At 35.0% G+C, this 20,428-nt stretch overlaps 1 protein-coding gene across 4 annotated transcripts in view; it reads left to right on the top strand.

Annotated features, from left to right (window-relative positions):
* The window catches only part of Vps8 (VPS8 subunit of CORVET complex), a 247,054-nt gene that overhangs the window by 39,241 nt on the left and 187,385 nt on the right, over positions 1–20,428 (top strand). For all 4 annotated transcript variants that reach the window (XM_076868965.2, XM_076868966.2, XM_076868967.2 and 1 more), the window contains exons 11-15: positions 1,029–1,182; positions 1,569–1,628; positions 3,477–3,584; positions 7,550–7,630; positions 10,675–10,845. In XM_076868965.2, coding sequence (XP_076725080.1) covers positions 1,029–1,182; positions 1,569–1,628; positions 3,477–3,584; positions 7,550–7,630; positions 10,675–10,845 — 574 coding nt within the window. The remainder of the gene's footprint in view (positions 1–1,028; positions 1,183–1,568; positions 1,629–3,476; positions 3,585–7,549; positions 7,631–10,674; positions 10,846–20,428) is intronic.

Below are 20,428 nucleotides of genomic sequence, written 5' to 3' on the forward strand. Positions count from 1 at the left end.
TGGTTACTCTTTAAATAAAAACAAAAACTATCTAAATACCTGAGAGAACATTTATGAAGCTGAAGTTAAAAAAAATAGAACATAATATTCAATATTTATTACATTTCCACAGTTTCTTCAAGGTTAACACATTTTTGTTTCTTGTATTTTTCATAGCCTCTAAAAACTGAGCATATAGTATTGCTGAAAAACTATTATTTGTTGAAACATTGGTCACGTGACCTGTTTTTCATAAATCTAAAGTAAATGGGATATGTAGCATTAGACAAACCATTATCTGTGATTTATTTTCTGATGTTGAAAAGAAAGAGCTCAGATTTAAAAAATGCTATTTATTTATTCAGCTAATGTTAATTAAGCATCTTGTGTGTATAGGCATTTGTCTGGATGCCAGAGTTATGGCTTTAAATGAGGAGAGGTTCCTCTTCTGATAGAACTTACATTTTAGTTGGGGTAAGGATAGGGAGACAGATAATAAACCAACACGTAAATGAAATAACTTCAGGTAAATAGATTGCTATAAAGAAACTAAGGCAGGTCAGTGTACTGAAATGTACTCAAGGATAACTCAGAAAGACCTCTTTTAGATGACATTTGAAAAAAGACCTGAAGGATGAATTGGTCAACAAATGCAACAAATGCCGGAAGAGAAGCATCAGGCAAAGGAGCATTAGAACACAAAGGCTCTGCAGTGGGCACAGGGCCTGCTAGGGCAATGCAAAGAAGGCAGGTGTGGCTGGAGCTTGACTTTGTCAGGAATGACAATAGAGAGGAGTGAAGGTAGGACCATTTTAAGATGTGGGTAAAGAGTTTGTATTTCATTTTAGATACAGTGGCAATCCAGTGGAGTGTTTTAAGCAGAAGAGAGAGATCTGACATGTTTAATAAGAAGATTCTGCTGTTGTCATGTGGAGTTTGCATTGTTGTGGGCAAGAGTAGAAGCTGGGAAGCTGTAGTGACAGGCCAAGCTGGAGGTGATGGTGCCTTGGATCATTACTAAATTCTGAACGTTTTGGTTACACTTTTAGGAGAGTAATGGGAGTGAGAACTTGTGAATCTCGATGTCTGTTCAGTGGTTCCAAGGGTGAAGTTTGCTGTATTGAGCCCCTGCATTCTAAGCCTGAATTGAAAGATCATCCCATCACGCAGTTTTCATTACTGGCCATGGCATCCTTAACAAAGGTGGGTGTATATAGAAGATGTAATTCATAACTTTTAGATTTTTTTTTTTTGAGACCTTTTTTTTATTATTATTGGTTGTTCAAAACATTACAGAGCTCTTAACATATCATATTTCATACATTTAGATTCAAGTGGGTTATGAACTCCCATTTTTACCCCAAATACAGATTGCAGAATCACATCAGTTACACACCACATTTTTACATAATGCCATATTAGTGACTGTTGTATTCTGCTACCTTTCCTATCCTCAACTATCCCCCCTCCCCTCCCCTCCCATCTTCTCTCTCTACCCCATCTACTGTAACTTTTAGATGTTTGAACACCAATAATTTGAAAATTATAAAGTAAATATTGGATGTAGCAATTTTTTTTTCCTCTTAAAGATTCTGGTCATTGGATTGAAACCATCCTTGAAAGTATGGATGACTTTTCCCTATGGACGGGTAAGTATACCTCTCCATCTTGTTGGCAAAAGGAATGGCTGTGTCAGGAAGTTGTGGGAGATGATTCAAGAGGGGCAGTTCTATGAGATCATCAGAAATCTAGACAGTATGGAAGTCAGTACTCTAAGGACTGTTTTCTGGACTTCCTTAAGCTGACCAAAGCAGGACAAGCTTGTGACTATTACAGTGCCCTTGCAACCATGGGATCTTACACTTTTGTCTTTACCAATTTATGTTTTTCTCTCATAAACAACATATAACTGGCTCTTATTTTTAACCTCAGTTTGTTAGTCTTTGTGTCTTGCTGTTCTGGTGTTTTGTGATCACCTAATTTCATGCATGGATTTTCCTAGCTTCATTCACTGCCCTTTTGAGGGCAGTAAAATTCTCTTATTGGTTTTAATGTTGGAGGAGAATTTGATATATTGAGTCCCAGCCTTTATTTTCAGTGTTTGAAGGACATTTGTTTTTTTGTGACAGCTGTCCTAAGGCAGGATTGTGCTGTTTGATGCTTTGACACTGAACTACTGATAGAATATATTCCACTGTATTATCCAGCATAAACTGCTACTATATATGCTTTCCTTGACTTCTGCCTCTGAAATGTTACTTTAGGAAATGATACTTCCCAGAATGTGCAGTTGGCTCTATATATTTGTGGGTTTTGCATCCACATGGATCTGATCAACCACACATCAAAAATATTCAGAAAAAAATTATATCTATACTGAATATGTATAGACTTTTTTGTCATTATTTCCTAACCAATAAAGTATTACAAGTATTTGCATAACATTTATATTGTATTAGGTATTATAAATAGTGTAGACATGATGTAAAATACGTAGGAGGATATGCATAGGTTATATGCAAATACTATGCTATTTTATATAAGGGACTTGAGCATTATGGATTATAGATCCATGGACAGAGCAGGGATCCTGGAACCAATCCCCCTAGCTACCAAGGGACAACTGTATTATTCATACCTCAGATTAGCCTTTCCTGCTTGGTTTTTCAGAGAGTGTGATCTTATAATGTGCATATAAGGAAAGGTACTGATGGAATGGCATGGAGCACAGGTCTCTGCTAGTTCAGAAAGCATCCCCTATTCTGAGGGAGCTTATGCTTGTTTTCTTGTTGGTACCTTGTATTTCTCTGGGCACCAGAGTCTGTTCTTTTAGATAGCAGAACTGGCTTAAATTGTTGTTAACATTTCTTAGGTTATCTTCATTAGTGAATTGAAGTTTTTATCACAGTATTATATATTTGCATCTTTTTTGTGTGTTGTATTGGTATTTTCCCAACATTTTTTTATGAATATTTTCAAACAAATAAAGAAGTTCAAAGAATTTTTAATTAAATCTTTGTATACCTGCCATTGTCATTTTACTGTCCTGTATTGTATATCTACACATTTATTCATCTATCTACCTATCAGATTATTTTAGTTTTTTTATGTATTTCAGAGTAAATTGCAGAAATCAAAACTCTTTTTCCTTAAGTATTCAGTGTGCATAGCATTAGCTAGAGTATTTGTTTAGTTTTTTTTTTTTTTGGTATAAAATTTATATACAACAAATATATAAATCTTTAGAGTACATTTGCTGAACTTTGACAAATTCATATATTTTTGTAACCAAAACCTCTATCAAGATATAAAATATACCATCAACTCAGAAAGTTCTCCTGTGACATTTTCCATTTAGTCCCTGCTTTGTTGGAATTTTTATGAGAAATTGGGCAAGGTTTTATCAAGGATCACTAGTCTGAGTTTTTTCTTTGTTATTCTTCTGTTAACTATGATGAATTATCTCCACCACCGCCCTCTTCCTTCTCCTTACTTAGATGGATCCTTCTAGTGTTCCATTGCTTGCCTGGCACTTTGTGGCTGTGCATAATTATGTGAATCCCATGCTTGCTTTCTGCAGAGGAGATGTTGTTCATTTTCTACTGGTAAGTCCTAATAATGATGGTATGTCTTTTATAAAGTCTGGTATCATAATTTTTTTTAATGATTCATCAGTAATTTAAATTGTGTCAAAGAAATATATCTTATATAAGTTTTTGGAGAAAGAGTGACCTATTTAATTTTATTTAAAGCTTTAATATAAAAAAGACTGATCTATAACTCTTCATTGTTTGTTTCTCAATTCTCTCTCTTTTGGCTGACAAATAATTAATGGTTTATATATGTAAACATGAATGTGAACATGTCTGTTTTGATGCTATCTACCTATATATCTGTGTATTAGAGAACAAGTATCATTGAGCATTGGCTGTGTTCTCAACATTTTGATGAACAAAAAGCAAATGAAGATAAATTCGGATATTTTTATTTATTTTTTATTTTACTGTCCTTTATTGTATAGCTATACATTTATTCATCTGTCTACCTATCAGACTATTTTAGTTTTTTTATGTATTTCAGAGTAAAGTGGTAGAGTTCTTGCTTAGTGTGCATGAGGCCCTGTTAACTCCCCAGCACCACAAAACAACAAGGAAACAACAATAAATAAAAACCTCTCCACTTGCTGTTACCTCCAGCTCCTGGAGGTATTCACTACTCTACCATCTGTCTCTGTGAATCTGAGTCTTCCAGGTACCTAGTACAAGTTGTATAATGCAGTTCCTGCATTAAAAAAGAAAAAAAGAAAGAAAGAATAATAGTGTTTTATTCTTTCACATAGCTTATAATATTGTCTGAAACACAAAACAATTATTTTTGTTACCAATAGAGAAAATAGTTTATGCATTGAACTATGTGATGAGAATTAAAAGTTGATATAAATTCTAGTTCAAAGAGATTTGAATGTTCTAGAGAGACTTTATAGGATTTGGAGGAAAGGAGATAAATTGAAGTCATTGAGGTGAGACTGTACCCTCTTCTCAGTTCCTAGCTCAGTGAAGCAAGTGCACCACTATCCACCTAGTTTCTTTAGCAAGAAACCTAGGAGTAACAGTTCATTTCCTTTCTCCCTTCAGACATGCTCCGTCACCAAGACTGTTGACTCTATCTCCAAATGTTGATTTTCTCCTTTTTTGTCTCCTCCATTGCTGCCTCCCAGTCTAAGCCACATGGATTGCTGGCCTAGACTCCACAGTAGCTTCCCAACAAGTCTGTGGGAATGCCTTTACATATGATGTCACTTCTGCAGGGAAAGCTCTGTTTTCTCTTCCACTTATCCTAGCTTAAGAAATGTTCATGGAATTAATGATAGGGAGAAACCTATGGTAGAAAATAAAATTGAATGCATGGGTAGATCTAGGTTAAGGGTTGGCAAACTGTGATCCCCTAAGCCAAATCTGGATAGTTATCTGTTTTTATAAACAAATTTTTTAGTGGAACATTGCCATACCCTTTCATTTTTAATATCTTTGATTGCTTTCTCACTGTAGTGGTAGAGTTGAGTAGATGTGATAGAAGATTGCATAGTCTATAGCCTAAAATATTTGCTCTGGAACACTTCACAGAAAAAAATACCCCTGATTTTGATTATAAAATGATTGGCCTAGACTGGTAATGGGGAACCATCATAGGTGAAGACGTGATGCAAGTTGCATTTAAGGAAGACCAGTAGCAAAAAGAGTATAGAAGCCAGGTGCCATGGCGCATGCCTATAATCTCAGTTGCTCAGGAAGCTGAGGCAGGAAGATTGCAGGATTTTTTCAAGGCCAAAATTTGTTCAAGACCAGCTTCAGCAACTTAGCAAGGCCCTAAGCAACTTACTGCAACCTTGTCTCAAAATAAAAATTAAAAAGGGCTGGGGATATGACTCAGGGATTGAGTGCCCCTGAATTCAAAAAATAAAAACAGCATAGAAGACAGTAGGGAAAATGAAGGATTTGCTCTCATAATAAAACAGGTACAATGTGCTTAAACAGAGATGGTTGGATATAGTGAGTTAAGGGATGATTCCCTGAAAGACAAGGCTTGTTATCCTGTGGGATCTAGGGGCTGAAGAACATAATTAAAACATCACATGTCTACATTTTAGAGCCAAGAAGTATTCAAAGGGAGATTGCTTGGTTAGCAAATGATTAGGAATGATTTCAATATTGAGTTGAAAGTGAAAAATGGGACTCTCAAGTGTTATGTCAGGGGGTGTTCTATGAGGAAATGTCAGGTCTGAAGTACAAATGAGAATTTTAAGACAGGAGTTATTGGAAGCCCTCAACATTAAAAGCTAGAGCATACATGGTATATTAGGCAGCTTTCCCTGACTATAAGAAAATATCTGAGATAATGAACCTAAAAGAGGATAGGTTTTGCATCATCCTTTCAGAGGTTTCAGTCCATGGTTGTTTGGCTTTGTGCTTTTTGGGTATGTGGTAAGTCATTATATCCTGCTGGGGAGCAAGTGGTAAAGCAAAGGAAGAGGAAGACCAAAGGGAAGACCATTGGACATATCAAGAACTTTTTCAGTTGGAAAAAGTGGAATGGCTATAGAAGCTAGATTGTAGAGCCTTGTTAATGAAATGGGTCTTTAGAAGAGCAATTCAAACAATCATAGTGTAAAAGGAAAGAGTTTGGTTAGATAGTTATCTGTAAGGAATAAATCAAGGACCCGGTTTTGGGGGGATTGTTTTATTTTTTTATTTGAAGATGAAATCAGAAACATATTTGAGAACAAAAGCAAAGGGCCCTTAAGATTTTTTGGGAGGAGTGTGGTGCTGGGGATTGAACAGGGCTTTGCACATGCTAGGCAAGCAGTCTGCCACTGAGCTATGTCCCCAGCTGCAAAAGGGCCCTTAAAAGGGGGGGATTAAGTGTGCCAGCAAAGGAGGAGCAACATTGAACAGTGACGGAGGGGATAGGAGTTAGAGGTGTTACAGATGAAGTGTGATCTTCTTCAAGGACTTTGGAAAATCTTAGGGGAATAGGCAATGTGGGTGTTGATGTTTCTAGTTTATCATATGCAGCATATGATCATTTTACCAGAACGTTGTTTCACCTGGGGCAGGTAATTTAGTGAAGTAAAGATGACTGTATGAAGGGCCCACATTAAGTGATTTCAGTTTTTCTTAAGGTAACAAATGAAGATAACACTTCAAGTGGTGGGACTAGGAGGCAAAGAGCAATTGAGACTTAAAAAACATCTAGCACACTACTGTGGAAGCATTCAAGAAAAACAGGTTGAATTGAATGTTGTGAATTCCAGGTGGCCAGGTGTATCTTTTGCTTTATTTTTCTTCTTCACGATTCTGTTACCTTGGAGCAGAAGTGGAGAAAGCAAATTATGAGGATGGTTGAGGATTACAGAGTATGTATATGTGTGTGTGTGTATGTATACACACACATACACACATAGAAATAAAATATTGATACTAGAGTTCTTTTGGGAAATTTTGGGTTGTGTGAACTATAATATTATTATAGTTTAGAAAAATACATATTTGTTACTTTTAGCTTCTGTTGGTTTTTTTTTTTAATAAACTTTTGTTTGGCTTTACACATGTCACCAATTCCATCTTATTTTCTAGCTATATACAATTATTGATGTGATGGAGTTAGGTTATTTTGAGTTATGACAGAATAAAAATCATATTATAGCACTTGGCAACACTGACAGCTAGACCACTAACCAGACATTCCTTGAGTTTTGGTACAGATCACAGAGCAAATGATTTTTCTAAATTTATGTACTGGTTTCTCTAATTATCAATATTTGGGGCTTGTCTTTATTGAATGGGAATCATACGCTAGGTAGTGTGTAATTAAATACTTTAAACAATAACTTATGGTCTGGGGAGGTGGCTCAAACGGTAATGCGCTCGCCTGGCGTGTGCACATCACTGGGTTTGATCCTCAGCACTACATACAAATGAAGATGTTGTGTCCGCCGAAAACTAAATAAATAAATAAATATTTAAAAAAAAAACAATAACTTATGTTTAGGTTGTTTTCATTTCATCATCAGGTTAAGAGAGATGAATCTGGAGCCATACATGTGACTAAACAAAAGCACCTTCACCTATACTACGACCTCATCAACTTTACTGTGAGTATCATTCAAACTGAATGCCCCCATTGATTTCATGCAGTTATTTTGACTACATCGTGTATTAAAGCTAATAGGAGTTCTGCCTTGAACAGAAGGATCATATACATACAGGCAGAAGTGAAATCCTGCTTCTGTTGAATGATGCCACATAATTATTGCCTTTTGCTGAACACACAAGACCAGGCAATTTTTCTTTGATGTCTTGATTAATTCAAAGAGAAGTCTGGGTTCAGAAGTATTTAGATGACTTTCTTTAGGATTATTGCCCCACTTTCTCTGTGAACACACTTTTGTATTTCTGAGCTTGTCCTAATGAGTTTAGGAGATTAAATTACTATTCTTGTGGTTAAAAACTCTACTGAGTTCTCTCTATACCTGATATCTCAGTTCTGAATGACATCTTGGTTTTGTTTTTTTTTAAAAAGCTGTCTTTTTTTTTTATCAAATTTTATTTTTAAATTTTTCAAATGTATTAGTTTTTAGTGTATTAGTGTATTAGTTTTGAGAATAGTGGAATTACAGTATTTTTTATTTCTCTCATTACTTTTGTTTTTAGGACATCAGTATCTGGTGTCCATTGAAATATTCTATACGTGCGTGAATATAGGCAGCCCTGAATATAAGGGAAAACCTCATTTTTCCAATAAAAAGACTAATAAAATTGTTTTTCCCTCCAATTTTGTAATGTATAATTTTCAGGATACAGAAGAAATATATATGTTTTTTATGATGTATGATTTACTAATTTAATTGCAAATTGCATTTTTTTACCCCCAGAGACAGAGTCTTGCTTAAGCAGGTCTCAAACTCCTAGGCTTAAGCAATCCTTCCTCAGCCTCCCAAGTAACTGGGACTACAGGCTTATACTTCTGTGCCTTGCTTTTTTTGTTTTGAGACAGGTCTTACTATGTTCCCCAGAGTGATCTTGAACTCCTGGGTTGAAGTGATCCTCTTGCCTCAGCTTCCTAAGTTCTGGGACTACATACAGGGACCATTGGGCCTGTCCCACTTTACATTTTGAATTCACTCATAAACTATTGATTTAGAAATAAGGTCGAGCATCCTTAATCTGAAAATCTATAAACTAAAATGTTCTAAAGCCCCAAACTTTTTGAGTGCCAATTTGATGGCACAGGTGGAAAATTCTACACTTGACATCATGTGACAGGTTTTAGTTAAAAATGCAGGTATGCCAAAAATATTGTATAAAATTACCTTCAGGCTACGTGTATATGAAACATAAGTGAATTTCATATTTAGATTTGGGTCCCTTTTACAAGATATCTCATTATATGTGTAAATATTTCAAATTCCCAAATGAATCCAAAACACTTCTTGTCCTAAATATTCCATATAAGGAATATTTAACCTGTAATATTTTTTTTCCATACGTGTTTTGTGAAGTAACTTTGTTCAGATTTCTGTAATACATCATTGTCTTTCTCATCACCCAAAACCCTGTTGAATCATCTAACATAATTTTGTAGAATTCATGATCATCACTTCTGTTTAAGATGATTGAAATACAATGTTTTAAACATCTTCCTATGAGTATGTCACTGTAAATTTTTTTACAATCACAAGTAGCCATTCTTCCGATAGTAGGTCAGTTGGTGATTTCATTTGTCCTTTGGCAGATCCACAATGTGACCATTAACTATATTATTTTATAAATGACCTTTAAAAGAACTGTTTACAACACTGTCAATATTTGCAGTTGTGAAGTTGATTGCAGGAATAATGTCTAAACTTAATTCTTTCTGTGATTTTCTCTTTCTTTTAGCCAGGTGACCCTTTAAAGTACCTAAAATCTAGCACCGATTTAAGGTTGTATTAGGGTAGAGTGTCTTTCCTAGAAGATACTTTGTTTTTCAAATTAATCAAGAGAATACCTTTTAAGAATTCTTTGTAAACATTTTGCTTATCAAATTTCCTCTGTTTGACGAAGATTGGGGTGAGGGACCTTTTATTGGCTACTCTACAGTGATCGGGCATAACTGTAGCATATGCTAAAAGAAAACCCATTTTCAATTTAGTTTTCTTTGATATGGCATTATGCAAATAATCTAATAAATGGAATAGGTTATACAAATATATCAGTGTAAACACTTTGTTCTACTTAATAATTCTGAGCAGATTTTAAGATTTCATTTATTTCTTAGAGAAGGATTGTGCTTTCTAATTTTCTTTTTGAAAATAAGAAATCTTATTTTACACATAACTCAAGAAATTTATCAAAATGGTATTGTTAAGATTTCTTTTTTTTTCTTTTTAGTACCAGGGATTGAACTCAGGGTCACTTGACCACTGAGCCACATCTCCAGCTCTATTTTGTATTTTATTTAGAGACAGAGTCTCACTGATATGCATAGAACTTTGCTTTTGCTGAGATTGGCTTTGAACTTGTGATCATCCTGCCTCAGCCTCCTGAACTGCTGGGATAGGCATGCACCACTGTGCCCGGATAAGATTTTTAAAATTATTAATTTAGTATTATTTAAATTACAATGGTGTTTATTAAAGAAAATTCAGAAGATACAAAATAATAGAAAGACAACTCTCCCTTAATTTTTAGGGAGTTTTAGAAGGAATCATATGTTTCAAAAGCTTCTGTTTTAAAATATGTATTGCTTCAGTGCTAGCAATCATCCTCTGACCAGGTAGGTTTATGAAGCTAAATTTTCTCTTTTGTTTAATTAATATAAAAAGCAGAAATGTGAAGTTTGTCATTGCACTGAAGTCATTTGTGCCATCCACTTTAACAAAACTTATAAAATACCATATAATCTGTAATCTATTACAGCCTTTAGTCAGTCATCTCTTAAACATTATTAAAGTGTTATTTTAGCACTGTGAAAATTCAGTACTATTTTTCTCTGGACTGTTACTGAATAGTTCTTGCCATGATTGTGTTACCATGTTTTAAGTTATTAAATAGATAAAGTCCTCGATGTAATTTAGCTGAATGGCCAGCCTTTCTTCTCCTGAATGATGATGTGGGCTGGACCTCACTTTTATTTTGTTGTGTGCTTAAATTGCAGTGGATAAACTCTCGTACAGTTGTGCTCTTAGACAGTGTAGAGAAATTGCATGTGATTGATCGGCAGACACAAGAAGAACTGGAAACAGTGGAGATCTCAGAAGTTCAATTGGTATATAACAGCAGCCATTTCAAGTCACTCGCCACTGGTGGAAATGTCAGCCAGGCTTTGGTAAGGGTAATCCATTATCTTAGTGTTACTTTGATAAACTTGGTGTTTTGTTGTTTTTGTTAAAGAAATAGGAAGTTATGGGGACTATTTTCCTGTCTTGAGGTGTTTCTTTGAAAGCCACTAGGTGGAAATAAATGGGTGTGGAGGTATTTGTAGATATCAGGATGTGAGCCAAACCTGTTATTTTTTCTTCAGATATGTCATTAATTTAACTTAATATCAAAGAGTTATTAACTTTTATGCTGAAAAGTGAGTGAAATTGAGAATTTGTCCTTGTACATGACTTAATTTGAATTGATAAAATCAAAATATTTTAGGAAGTTCAATTTGGTGACAATAAGCCTGGTACATTTAAGGGACAAGTGGCCTACGAGACTTGACAAGAAATGGTAGTGGTAGGCATTGAAAAGCACAGATGGCTTTCAGAGAAAGAAAATTCTTTTAGGGCAGGTGGTAGATGAAATATAGGACCTTAAAGAGGGGAAAATAACAGAAAACTTATGATCTTAGTATTAATTTTACTCTTATTATAGGCAACTACAATTACAGCCTTAAGCAGTTTATATAAGTAGTTTATAGTTAACTTACTTTGAATCATGATCTCATGTTTCCTACCATTAATCTTTAAATAAGAAAAATAGACTGATGTAAGACTTTCCTGGGTGATTTCTTGAAAGAAGTAGTAATGACGATCATATTTAATGAAGATCTTAGCATGATATATAGGCATTGCTTAAATTTCTTTTAATTATAACTTCAAAGCAATATATATATATATATATATATATATATATATATATATATACATGCATGCATGTATATATTATGTATGTATGTGTATATATGTATGTGTGTGTGTGTGTGTGTGTGTGTGTATATATATATATATACACACACACACACACATATGGGTGTTCCAGTCCCACAATTTTTTAAAATATTTTTATTTGTTATTGATGGGTCTTTATTTATCTATTTTTTTAATATGTGATGCTGAAAATTGAACCCAGTGCCTCACACATGCTAGGCAAGCACTCTATCACTGAGCCACAACTCCAGCCCCCAGTCCTACAATTTAAAAACCAAGAAAACCCAGAATAAGAAATGATAGTGCAATAGGATTTACTAAGGTAATAATAATTACTACCCAAAATAGGTATTTTCTTTCACACTTTGAACTTGAACTTTTAGCCAAGATGGACTATTGGGGATTGGATTTACTCTCTTCTCTAAGATAATCAAAAGTAATAATAATAATAACAATAACTATGGAAAAAAAAAGAAACTGTAGTTCTCAAGACATGGCAGTGTCTGACAAAAGAGAGAACAAATGATGTGAGCTCTGTGATTGTCCTAGCTTCCAAACCTGAATATCTCTGGGCTATGTCTCAGGGAGGAGGAGCTCATCTGGAGCCTAGAGGACTCCATGAGTTAAGGAAACAGAGCTGAAACTGCAGGAAGATAAAGGTGAACTGAGTTTGCAGTGTAGCATAACAGAGAGAAGAATCCTATCAAAGAGTTTCCCTTGAGTATTTAGCAGACTGCCGATCAGCAAATGCGTTTGAAGATAATACCCAAGGATGGGGAAAGCATTGGAAATGTTTTGAAGGAACTGTATCTAGTGCTCAATCAGGACCGAATGTAGTTCTTGTAACATGAGTTAGAATGGGGAGCTTCATCATTCACAGAGCACTGGATAGAGTCCCTAGAGGCATCTTACCTCAGTAGTGGGGAATTAGGACTAAAGTAAATGCTGTATGGGCCTCCACTAACAAATCTTAAAAGCAAAATCAGAAAGGATCAAACTGTTTCCAAGTAACGTAACCATCCCCAGAACAAAGCACAAGACTATTGACGGAATACAGAAATCTCCACAATCCAATAAGGTGAATTCACAATTTCTGTCCTTCAGTTAGAGATTACTAAGTATGGAAAGAGGAAGAAAAATACAATCTATAATAGGACAAAAAAATCAATCAAAAGTAACTCAGACCTGTCATAGATATTAGAATTATCAGTCAAGGATATGCTGAGCTTCTTGAATGGGTTTACAATTTTAGGAAGTTTTTATGTCCCATGTGTCCAAAATGTTAGAGACCTAGGCTGTCTTTAAAAAGATGCTAATATGACTTCTAGAAATGAAAACTATAGTATGTAAGACCAAAAAAAAAAATTCACTAAAAGGGATTAATGGCAGGTTAGACATTGCAGGATAAAAAATTCATGAACTTAAAAATAAGAGTAGTAGAAATTATCTAAAATGAAATACAGAGAGAAAAAATATTTTAAAAAGTATTAGTGAGCTATGAGACAACATAAAGTAGCCTAATACATTGTAGTTGGACTCACTGAAAAGAGAAAAAATTGGAAGAAATACTTGTGAAAAACTTCAGCTCAGTGAACCCAAACACAAGAGAAATAGAAAGCTATATATAATCTGATCAAAATGAATAATAAGAGAAAAATTTTAAAGTGGCCAGAGGAAAAAAAGACATCAAATGCAGAGGAGCAGTGAGTTTGAGAGCAGATTTTTCATCTGCCAGTCTGTATCAGTCTCCAACAGAAGATACACAATGAACAAGCATGTGTAAAAGTGCTCACCATCATTAGTCATTATGGAAATGCAAATCAAAACCACAATGAGATACCAATTCAGATCTACTAGGATGGCTTTAATAATTTTTTTTTTTAAACAGCAGACAATAACAAGTTGGCAAGGATATGGAGATATTGGAACCCTCATGCACTGTTGGTGGAAATGTGAAATGATGCAAATGCTGTGGAGGATACTTTGGCAATTCCTTAAAAAAAAAATTAAACATAGAATTATAATCTGACCTAGAATTCTAATCCTGGAAGAATTGGAAACATACTCACAGAGAAACTTGCAGATGGAAGCATTATTCTTGGTAGCCCCAAAGTGGAAACAATTCAGTATCAACCAACTGGTAAATGGGTACAAAAAATGTGCCACAGCCATATAATAGAATAGTTTCCACAGTTAAAAAGGATGAAGTGCTGGGTGCAATTGTGCTTGCCTGTAATCCCAGCAGCTAGGGAGGCTGAGGAGGACGATGATGAGTTCAAAGCAAGCCTCAGCAAAAGTGAGATACTAAGCTACTCAGTGAGACCCTGTCTCTAAATAAAATACAAAATAGGGCGGGAGATGTGGAGATGTTCAAGTGCTTCTGAGTTCAATCCCTGGTAACACGACTCCCGCCCCTAATGCTATATTAAAGTGAAAGAAGGCATATGGGAAGATTATATATTGTTTGCTTCTACTTATCTACATGTCCAGAAAAGGCAAATTTTTAAAGAGACAGACATAGCTACATTAGTGATTAGTGGGGGTAAGAATAGAGATTGACTTCAAAGAAGTATAAGGATTTTTTGTGGAATGATTAAAATATTCTTAAGCTGGATTTTGATGTTGATTGAAGAATTGTTAATTTAAGAAATCATTGAGTTGTATATCTAATGATCAAAATTTATGGCATATAAATTGTACCTCAGTACTGTTGTTTAACAAAAGCAGTTGACAGATTAAAACAAAAATGTGTTGTGAGGTTTATGATACATAAATGTCATATATATGACATAAATAGTACATGGTAGCAGGGAGTAGGGGATGTAAGGGCATCATTGTAAGGTTCTTACAGTATTCATCAAATAATATAGTGTTATTTAAAAGTAGATTGAGATAAGTTGAAGTTGTATATTGTAAACTGTAGAGCAGTCACTAAAAAATATAAGTTGATAGCAATGACAAAATGCGATGTAAAAAGATATTCAAGAGATACCCGCCAGAGCTCAGGCTCAGCCTAGATCCGCCTCTCTGACCTGCACAAGAGAAGGGCCCAGGGTAAGCTTGGGTCCGCCCCCTGCACTCCTCACCTGAGAGCCTAGGTCTAATCCACTTCCATCTTGAGACACTGCAGCCATCCCCATGGCCTTCCCAATGCAGTAGACTCTACCTTTGCACAACAGACAGGGCCTTTAGAAGCAGCTGCATCTTGGAGCAGGCATCCCAAAGCCAGTGTAAGGACCACCCTTTCAGCCTCATTTTTTTTTTTTTTTTTTTTTTTGGTACCAGGGATTGAATTCAGGGGCAATCAACCTCTGAGCCACATCCCCAGCCCTATTTTGTATTTTATTAGAGACAGGATTTCACTGAATTGCTTAGCACCTCATGATTGCTGAGACTGGCTTTGAACTCTCGATCCTCCTGTCTCAGCCTCCCGAGTAGCTGGAATTACAGGCATGCGCCACTGTGCCCAGCCTCAGCCCCATCTCTGAAAGACGTTGCATCTGTCTCCCACTCTCCACTGCTATCTCAAGTTACCTCCTACTATTGCTACCACCACTTATAGATGTAGTAGCATCTACCCTGGGACACCAGCAGGGTTTGGAAGCCCAATACCAAGGTGAGATACAGATAATCTGCACAGTTACTACAAGATTATAGGGTAGAAACTGTAATACCTCAGATCCACACTGCAAGTAAGGAAATCACATAGACAACATGAAAAAAAAAGGGAGGAAAGTGCCCAAATAAACCAGGATACTATAATAACAGGACCATGGTTAGTGCAGTTGATGAAATGTCAGAGAAGGAGTTCATAATGTTTATAATTAAAATGATCTGTGAATTAAAGAATGACCTAAATGAGTAAATACAGGCAAAATTAATCACTCCAATGAAGAGATAAGAACACAAATACAGGCAACCATTGATGACACCAATAAACAGATAAGGGAGCAAATACAGGCATCCATTGATCTTACCGACAAAGAATAAGGGAGCAAATACAGGTAGCAAAAGATTATTTCAAGAAAGAGAGATTCTGAAAAAAAATATCAGAAATCCTTGAAATGAAGGAAACAATAAACCAAATAAAAAACTCAATAGAAAGCCTCACCAACAGGATCACTTGGATACGACTAGATCACTTGGAAGACAGAATGTCAGATAATGAAGACAAAGTATACAGTCTGCAAAATAAAGTTGACCATACAGTGAAGATGGTAAGGAACCATGAGCAGAACATCCAAGAATTATGGGATAGCATCAAAAGACCAAGTCTAAGATTTATTGGGATAGAGGAAGGCACAGAGTTTCAAACCAAAGGAATGCACAATCTCTTCAATAAGATAATATCAGAAAATTTCCCAAAGAATGAATGGGAAAATCAAATACAAGAGGCTTACGGGATACCAAATGTACAAAGTTACAACAGATCTATACAAGGCACATTATAATGAAAATGCCTAGCATATAGAATAAGGATAGAATCTTTAAGGCCACGAGAGAGAGGAATCGGATCACACATGGGGGGAGACCGATTTGTATCTCAGCAGATTTTTTAGCCCAGACCCTCAAAGCCAGGAGACCCTGGAACTGCATATATCAAGCTCTGAAAGAAAATGGATGCCAACCAAGAATCTTATATTCAACAAAATTAAGCTTTAGAATTGACAATGAAATAAAAACTTTCCATGATAAATAAAAGTTAAAAGAATTTACAACTAGACACCCTGACTACAGAACATCCTCAGCAAAATATTCCATGAAGAAGAATTGAAAAACAACAATGAAAATTAGCAAAGGGAGGTATTACACTAAAGGAAAAACTAATCAAAGGGGAAATCAAGTCAAGTGAAATACCAAAAATAAACAAAAATGTCTGGGAATACAAATCATGTCTCAATAATCACCCCGAATGTTAATGGCCTAAACTCACCAATCAAAAGACATAGACTGGCAGATTTGAATGAAATAAAAAGACCCAAGAATATGCTTCCTCCAAGAGACTCATCTCATAGGAAAACACATCCACAGACTGAAGATGAAAGGTTGGGAACATACCACTCACATGGACTGTGGAAGCAAACGGGTTTCCATCCTCATATCAAATAAAGTAGACTTTAAGCCAAATTTAATCAAAAGGGATGAAGAGGATATTTCATACTGCTAAGGGAGAGGAATCAGATTACATATAGGGGGAGACCTATATGTAATTCAAGACATTCATCAACAAGACATAACCATAATAAATATATATGCCCCAAACAATGGAGTGTCTACATTCATCAAACTCTTCTCAAGTTCAAGAGTCAAATAGACCACAACACAATAATTTTTGGTGACTTTAACAGACCTCTTTCACCACTGGATAGAACTTCAAACAAAAGCTGAACAAAGAAACTATAGAACTCAATAATACAATCAATAACTTAGACTTACCTGACATATATAGAATATTTCATCCTTCAACAAGCGAGTACACTTTCTTCTCAGCAGTACATGGATTCTTCTCGAAAATAGACCATTTTTGTGCCACAAAGCAACTCTTAGCAAATACAAAAATGTAGAGATTCTACCCTGTACTCTATCAGATCATAATGGAATGAAGTTAGAAATCAATGATAAAATAAAAAATAGAAGCTACTCCAACACCTGGAGACTAAATAGTATGTTACTGAATGAACAATGGGTTGCAAGAGATACCAAGAAGATTAAAAAAGTTCTTAGAGGTGAATGATAACACAGATTCAAGATATTGAAATCTCTGGGACACTATGAAGCCTCATTTCATGGATTTCATTCCTTAAAAGAAGAGAAAAGTCAACAAAATAAATGACTTAACATTACATTTCAAAGTCCTAGAAAACGAAGAACAAATCAACACTAAAAACAGTAGAAGATAGGAAATAATTAAAATCAGCTGAAAATGAAATTGAAACAAAACAAACAATTGAAAAAATTCACAAAACAAAAAGTTGGTTCTTTGAAAAAATAAATAAAATTTACAGGCCCTTAGCTATGCTAATGAAGAGAAGGAGAGTGAAATCTCAAATTACATATGTGATGAGAAAGGTAATATCACAACAAACACCACAGAAATACAGAAGGTAATTAGAAATTATTTTGAAAACTTGTACTCCAATAAAAGAGAAAATATCGAAGGTATCAACAAATTTCTAGTCATATGATTTGCCCAAATTGAATCAGGATGATATACACAATTTAAACAGATCAATTTCAAGTGATAAAATAGAAGACACCATCAGAAGCCTACCAACCAAGAAAAGCCCAGGACCAGATGGGTACATAGCCAAGTTCTACAAGACCTTTAGAGAAGAACTAATACCAATACTCTTCAGTTTATTTCAGGAAATAGAAAAAAAGGGAGCACTTCCAAACTCATTCTGTGAGGCCAGTATCACCCTGATTCCAAAACCAGGCAAAGACACATCAAAGAAAGAAAACTTCAGAGCAATATATCTAATGAGCATAGATGCAAAAATTCTCAATAAAATTCTGGCAAATCGAATACAAAAACATACCAAAAAGATAGTACACCATGATCAAGTGGGGTTCATCCCAGGGATGCAATTTTGGTTCAACATACGGAAATCAATAAATGTAATTCATCACAGCAATAGACTTAAAGATAAGAAACATATGATCTCAATAGATGCAAAAAAAAATTTGATAAAATACAGCACCCCTTCATGTTCAAAACACTAGAAAAACTAGGGATCACAGGAGCATATCTCAACATCGTAAAAGCTATCTATGCTAAGCCCCAGGCCAACATCATTCTAAATGGAGAAAAATTGAAAGCATTCCCTCTAAAAACCAGAACAAGACAGGGATGCCCTCTTTCACCACTACTGTTTAACATAGTTTTTTAAACATTGGCCAGAGCAATTAGACAGATGAAAGAAATTAAAGGGATACAGATAGGTAAAGAAGAACTCAAACTGATAACAAGATTGTATACCTAAAAGACCCAAAAAACTCCACCAGAAAACTTCTAGAACTAGTAAATGAATTCAGCAAAGTAACAGGATACAAAATCAACATTCATAAATCAGAGGCAATTCTGTATATCAATGAGAAATCCTCTGAAAGGGAAACGAGGAAAACTACCCCATTTACAATAGCCTCAAAAAAAAAAAAAAACAAAAAAAAACTCGGAATCAACAAAAGAGGTGAAAGATCTGTACAATGAAAACTACAAAACCTTAAAGAAAGAAATCAAAGAAGACCTTAGAAGATGGAAAGATCTACCTTGCTTTTGAATAGTTAGAATTAATATTATCAAAATGACCATACTACCAAAAGCACTATACAGATTTAATGCAATTCTGATCAAAATCCCAATGATATTACTTATAGAAATAGAAAAAGCGGTTATGAAATTCATCTGGAAAAATAAGACCCAGAATAGTTAAAGCAATCCTTAGCAATAAGAGTGAGGCAGGTGGCATCACTATAACAGACTTTAAACTATACTACAGAGCAATAATAACAAAAACAATATGGTTTTGCCACCAAAATAGAGTGGGAGACCAATGGTACAGAATAGAGGACACACAGACTAACCCACATAATTACAGTTATATTAGACAAAGGCACTATAAACTTACATCGGAGAAAAGATAGCCTCTTTAACAAATGGTACTGGGAAAACTGGAAATCCATATGCAACAAAATGAAATTAAACCCCTATCTCTCACCATGCACAAAACTCAAAGTGTATCAAGGATATAGGAATTAAACCAGAGATACTGTGTCTATTAGAAGAAGTAGCCCCAAATCTTCATCATATCAGACTAGGCCCCAACTTCCTTAATAAGACTCCTATAGTGTAGGAAATAAAATCAAGAATCAATAAGTGGGATGGATTCAAATTAAAAAGCTTCTTAGCAAAAGAAACAATCAGTGAGGTGAATAAAGAGCCTACAATTTGGGAACAAATTTTTACCACAGGCATGTCAAATAGAGCACTAATCTCTAGGATATATAAAGAACTCAAAAATCTTAACACCAAATAAACAACTAATCTAATCAATAAAAGGGGCAAGGAACTGAACAGACACTTCTCCGAAGAAGATATACAATTAATAAACATATGAAAAAATGTTCAACATCTCTAGCAATTAGAGAAATGCAAATCAAAACTACTCTTAAGATTTCATCTCACTCCAATCAGAATGGCAGCTATTAAGAACACAAATAACAATAGTGTTGGCGAGGATATGGGAAAAAAGGCACACTCATACATTGCTGATGGTACTGCAAATTAGTTCAGCCAACATGGAAAGCAATATGGAGAATCCTTGGAAAACTGGGAATGGAACCACAATTTGACCCAGCTATCCCATTCCTTGGTGTATACCCAAAGGACTAAAAACAGCATACTACAGGAATACAACCACATCAATGTTTATAGCAGCACAATTCACAGTAGCTAAACTGTGGAACCAACCTAGATGCCCTTCAGTAGATGAATGGATAAAGAAAATGTGATATATATATATATATATATATATATATATATATATACATACATACATATACACATACACACACAATGGAATATTATTGAGCATTAAAAGAGAATAAAATCATGGCATTTGCAGGTAAATGGATAGAGTTGGAGAATATAATGCTAAGTGAAGTTAGCCAATCCCTGTCAAAAAACAAATGCCAAATGTTTTCACTGATTCATAATGTGGTGGTGGAGGGCATAGGATGATTATATGAATTCTAGGTAGGGCAAAGGGGAGGGAG

This window comes from Callospermophilus lateralis, chromosome 10, assembly GCF_048772815.1.
Source record: "Callospermophilus lateralis isolate mCalLat2 chromosome 10, mCalLat2.hap1, whole genome shotgun sequence".
Lineage (NCBI taxonomy): Eukaryota > Metazoa > Chordata > Mammalia > Rodentia > Sciuridae > Callospermophilus > Callospermophilus lateralis.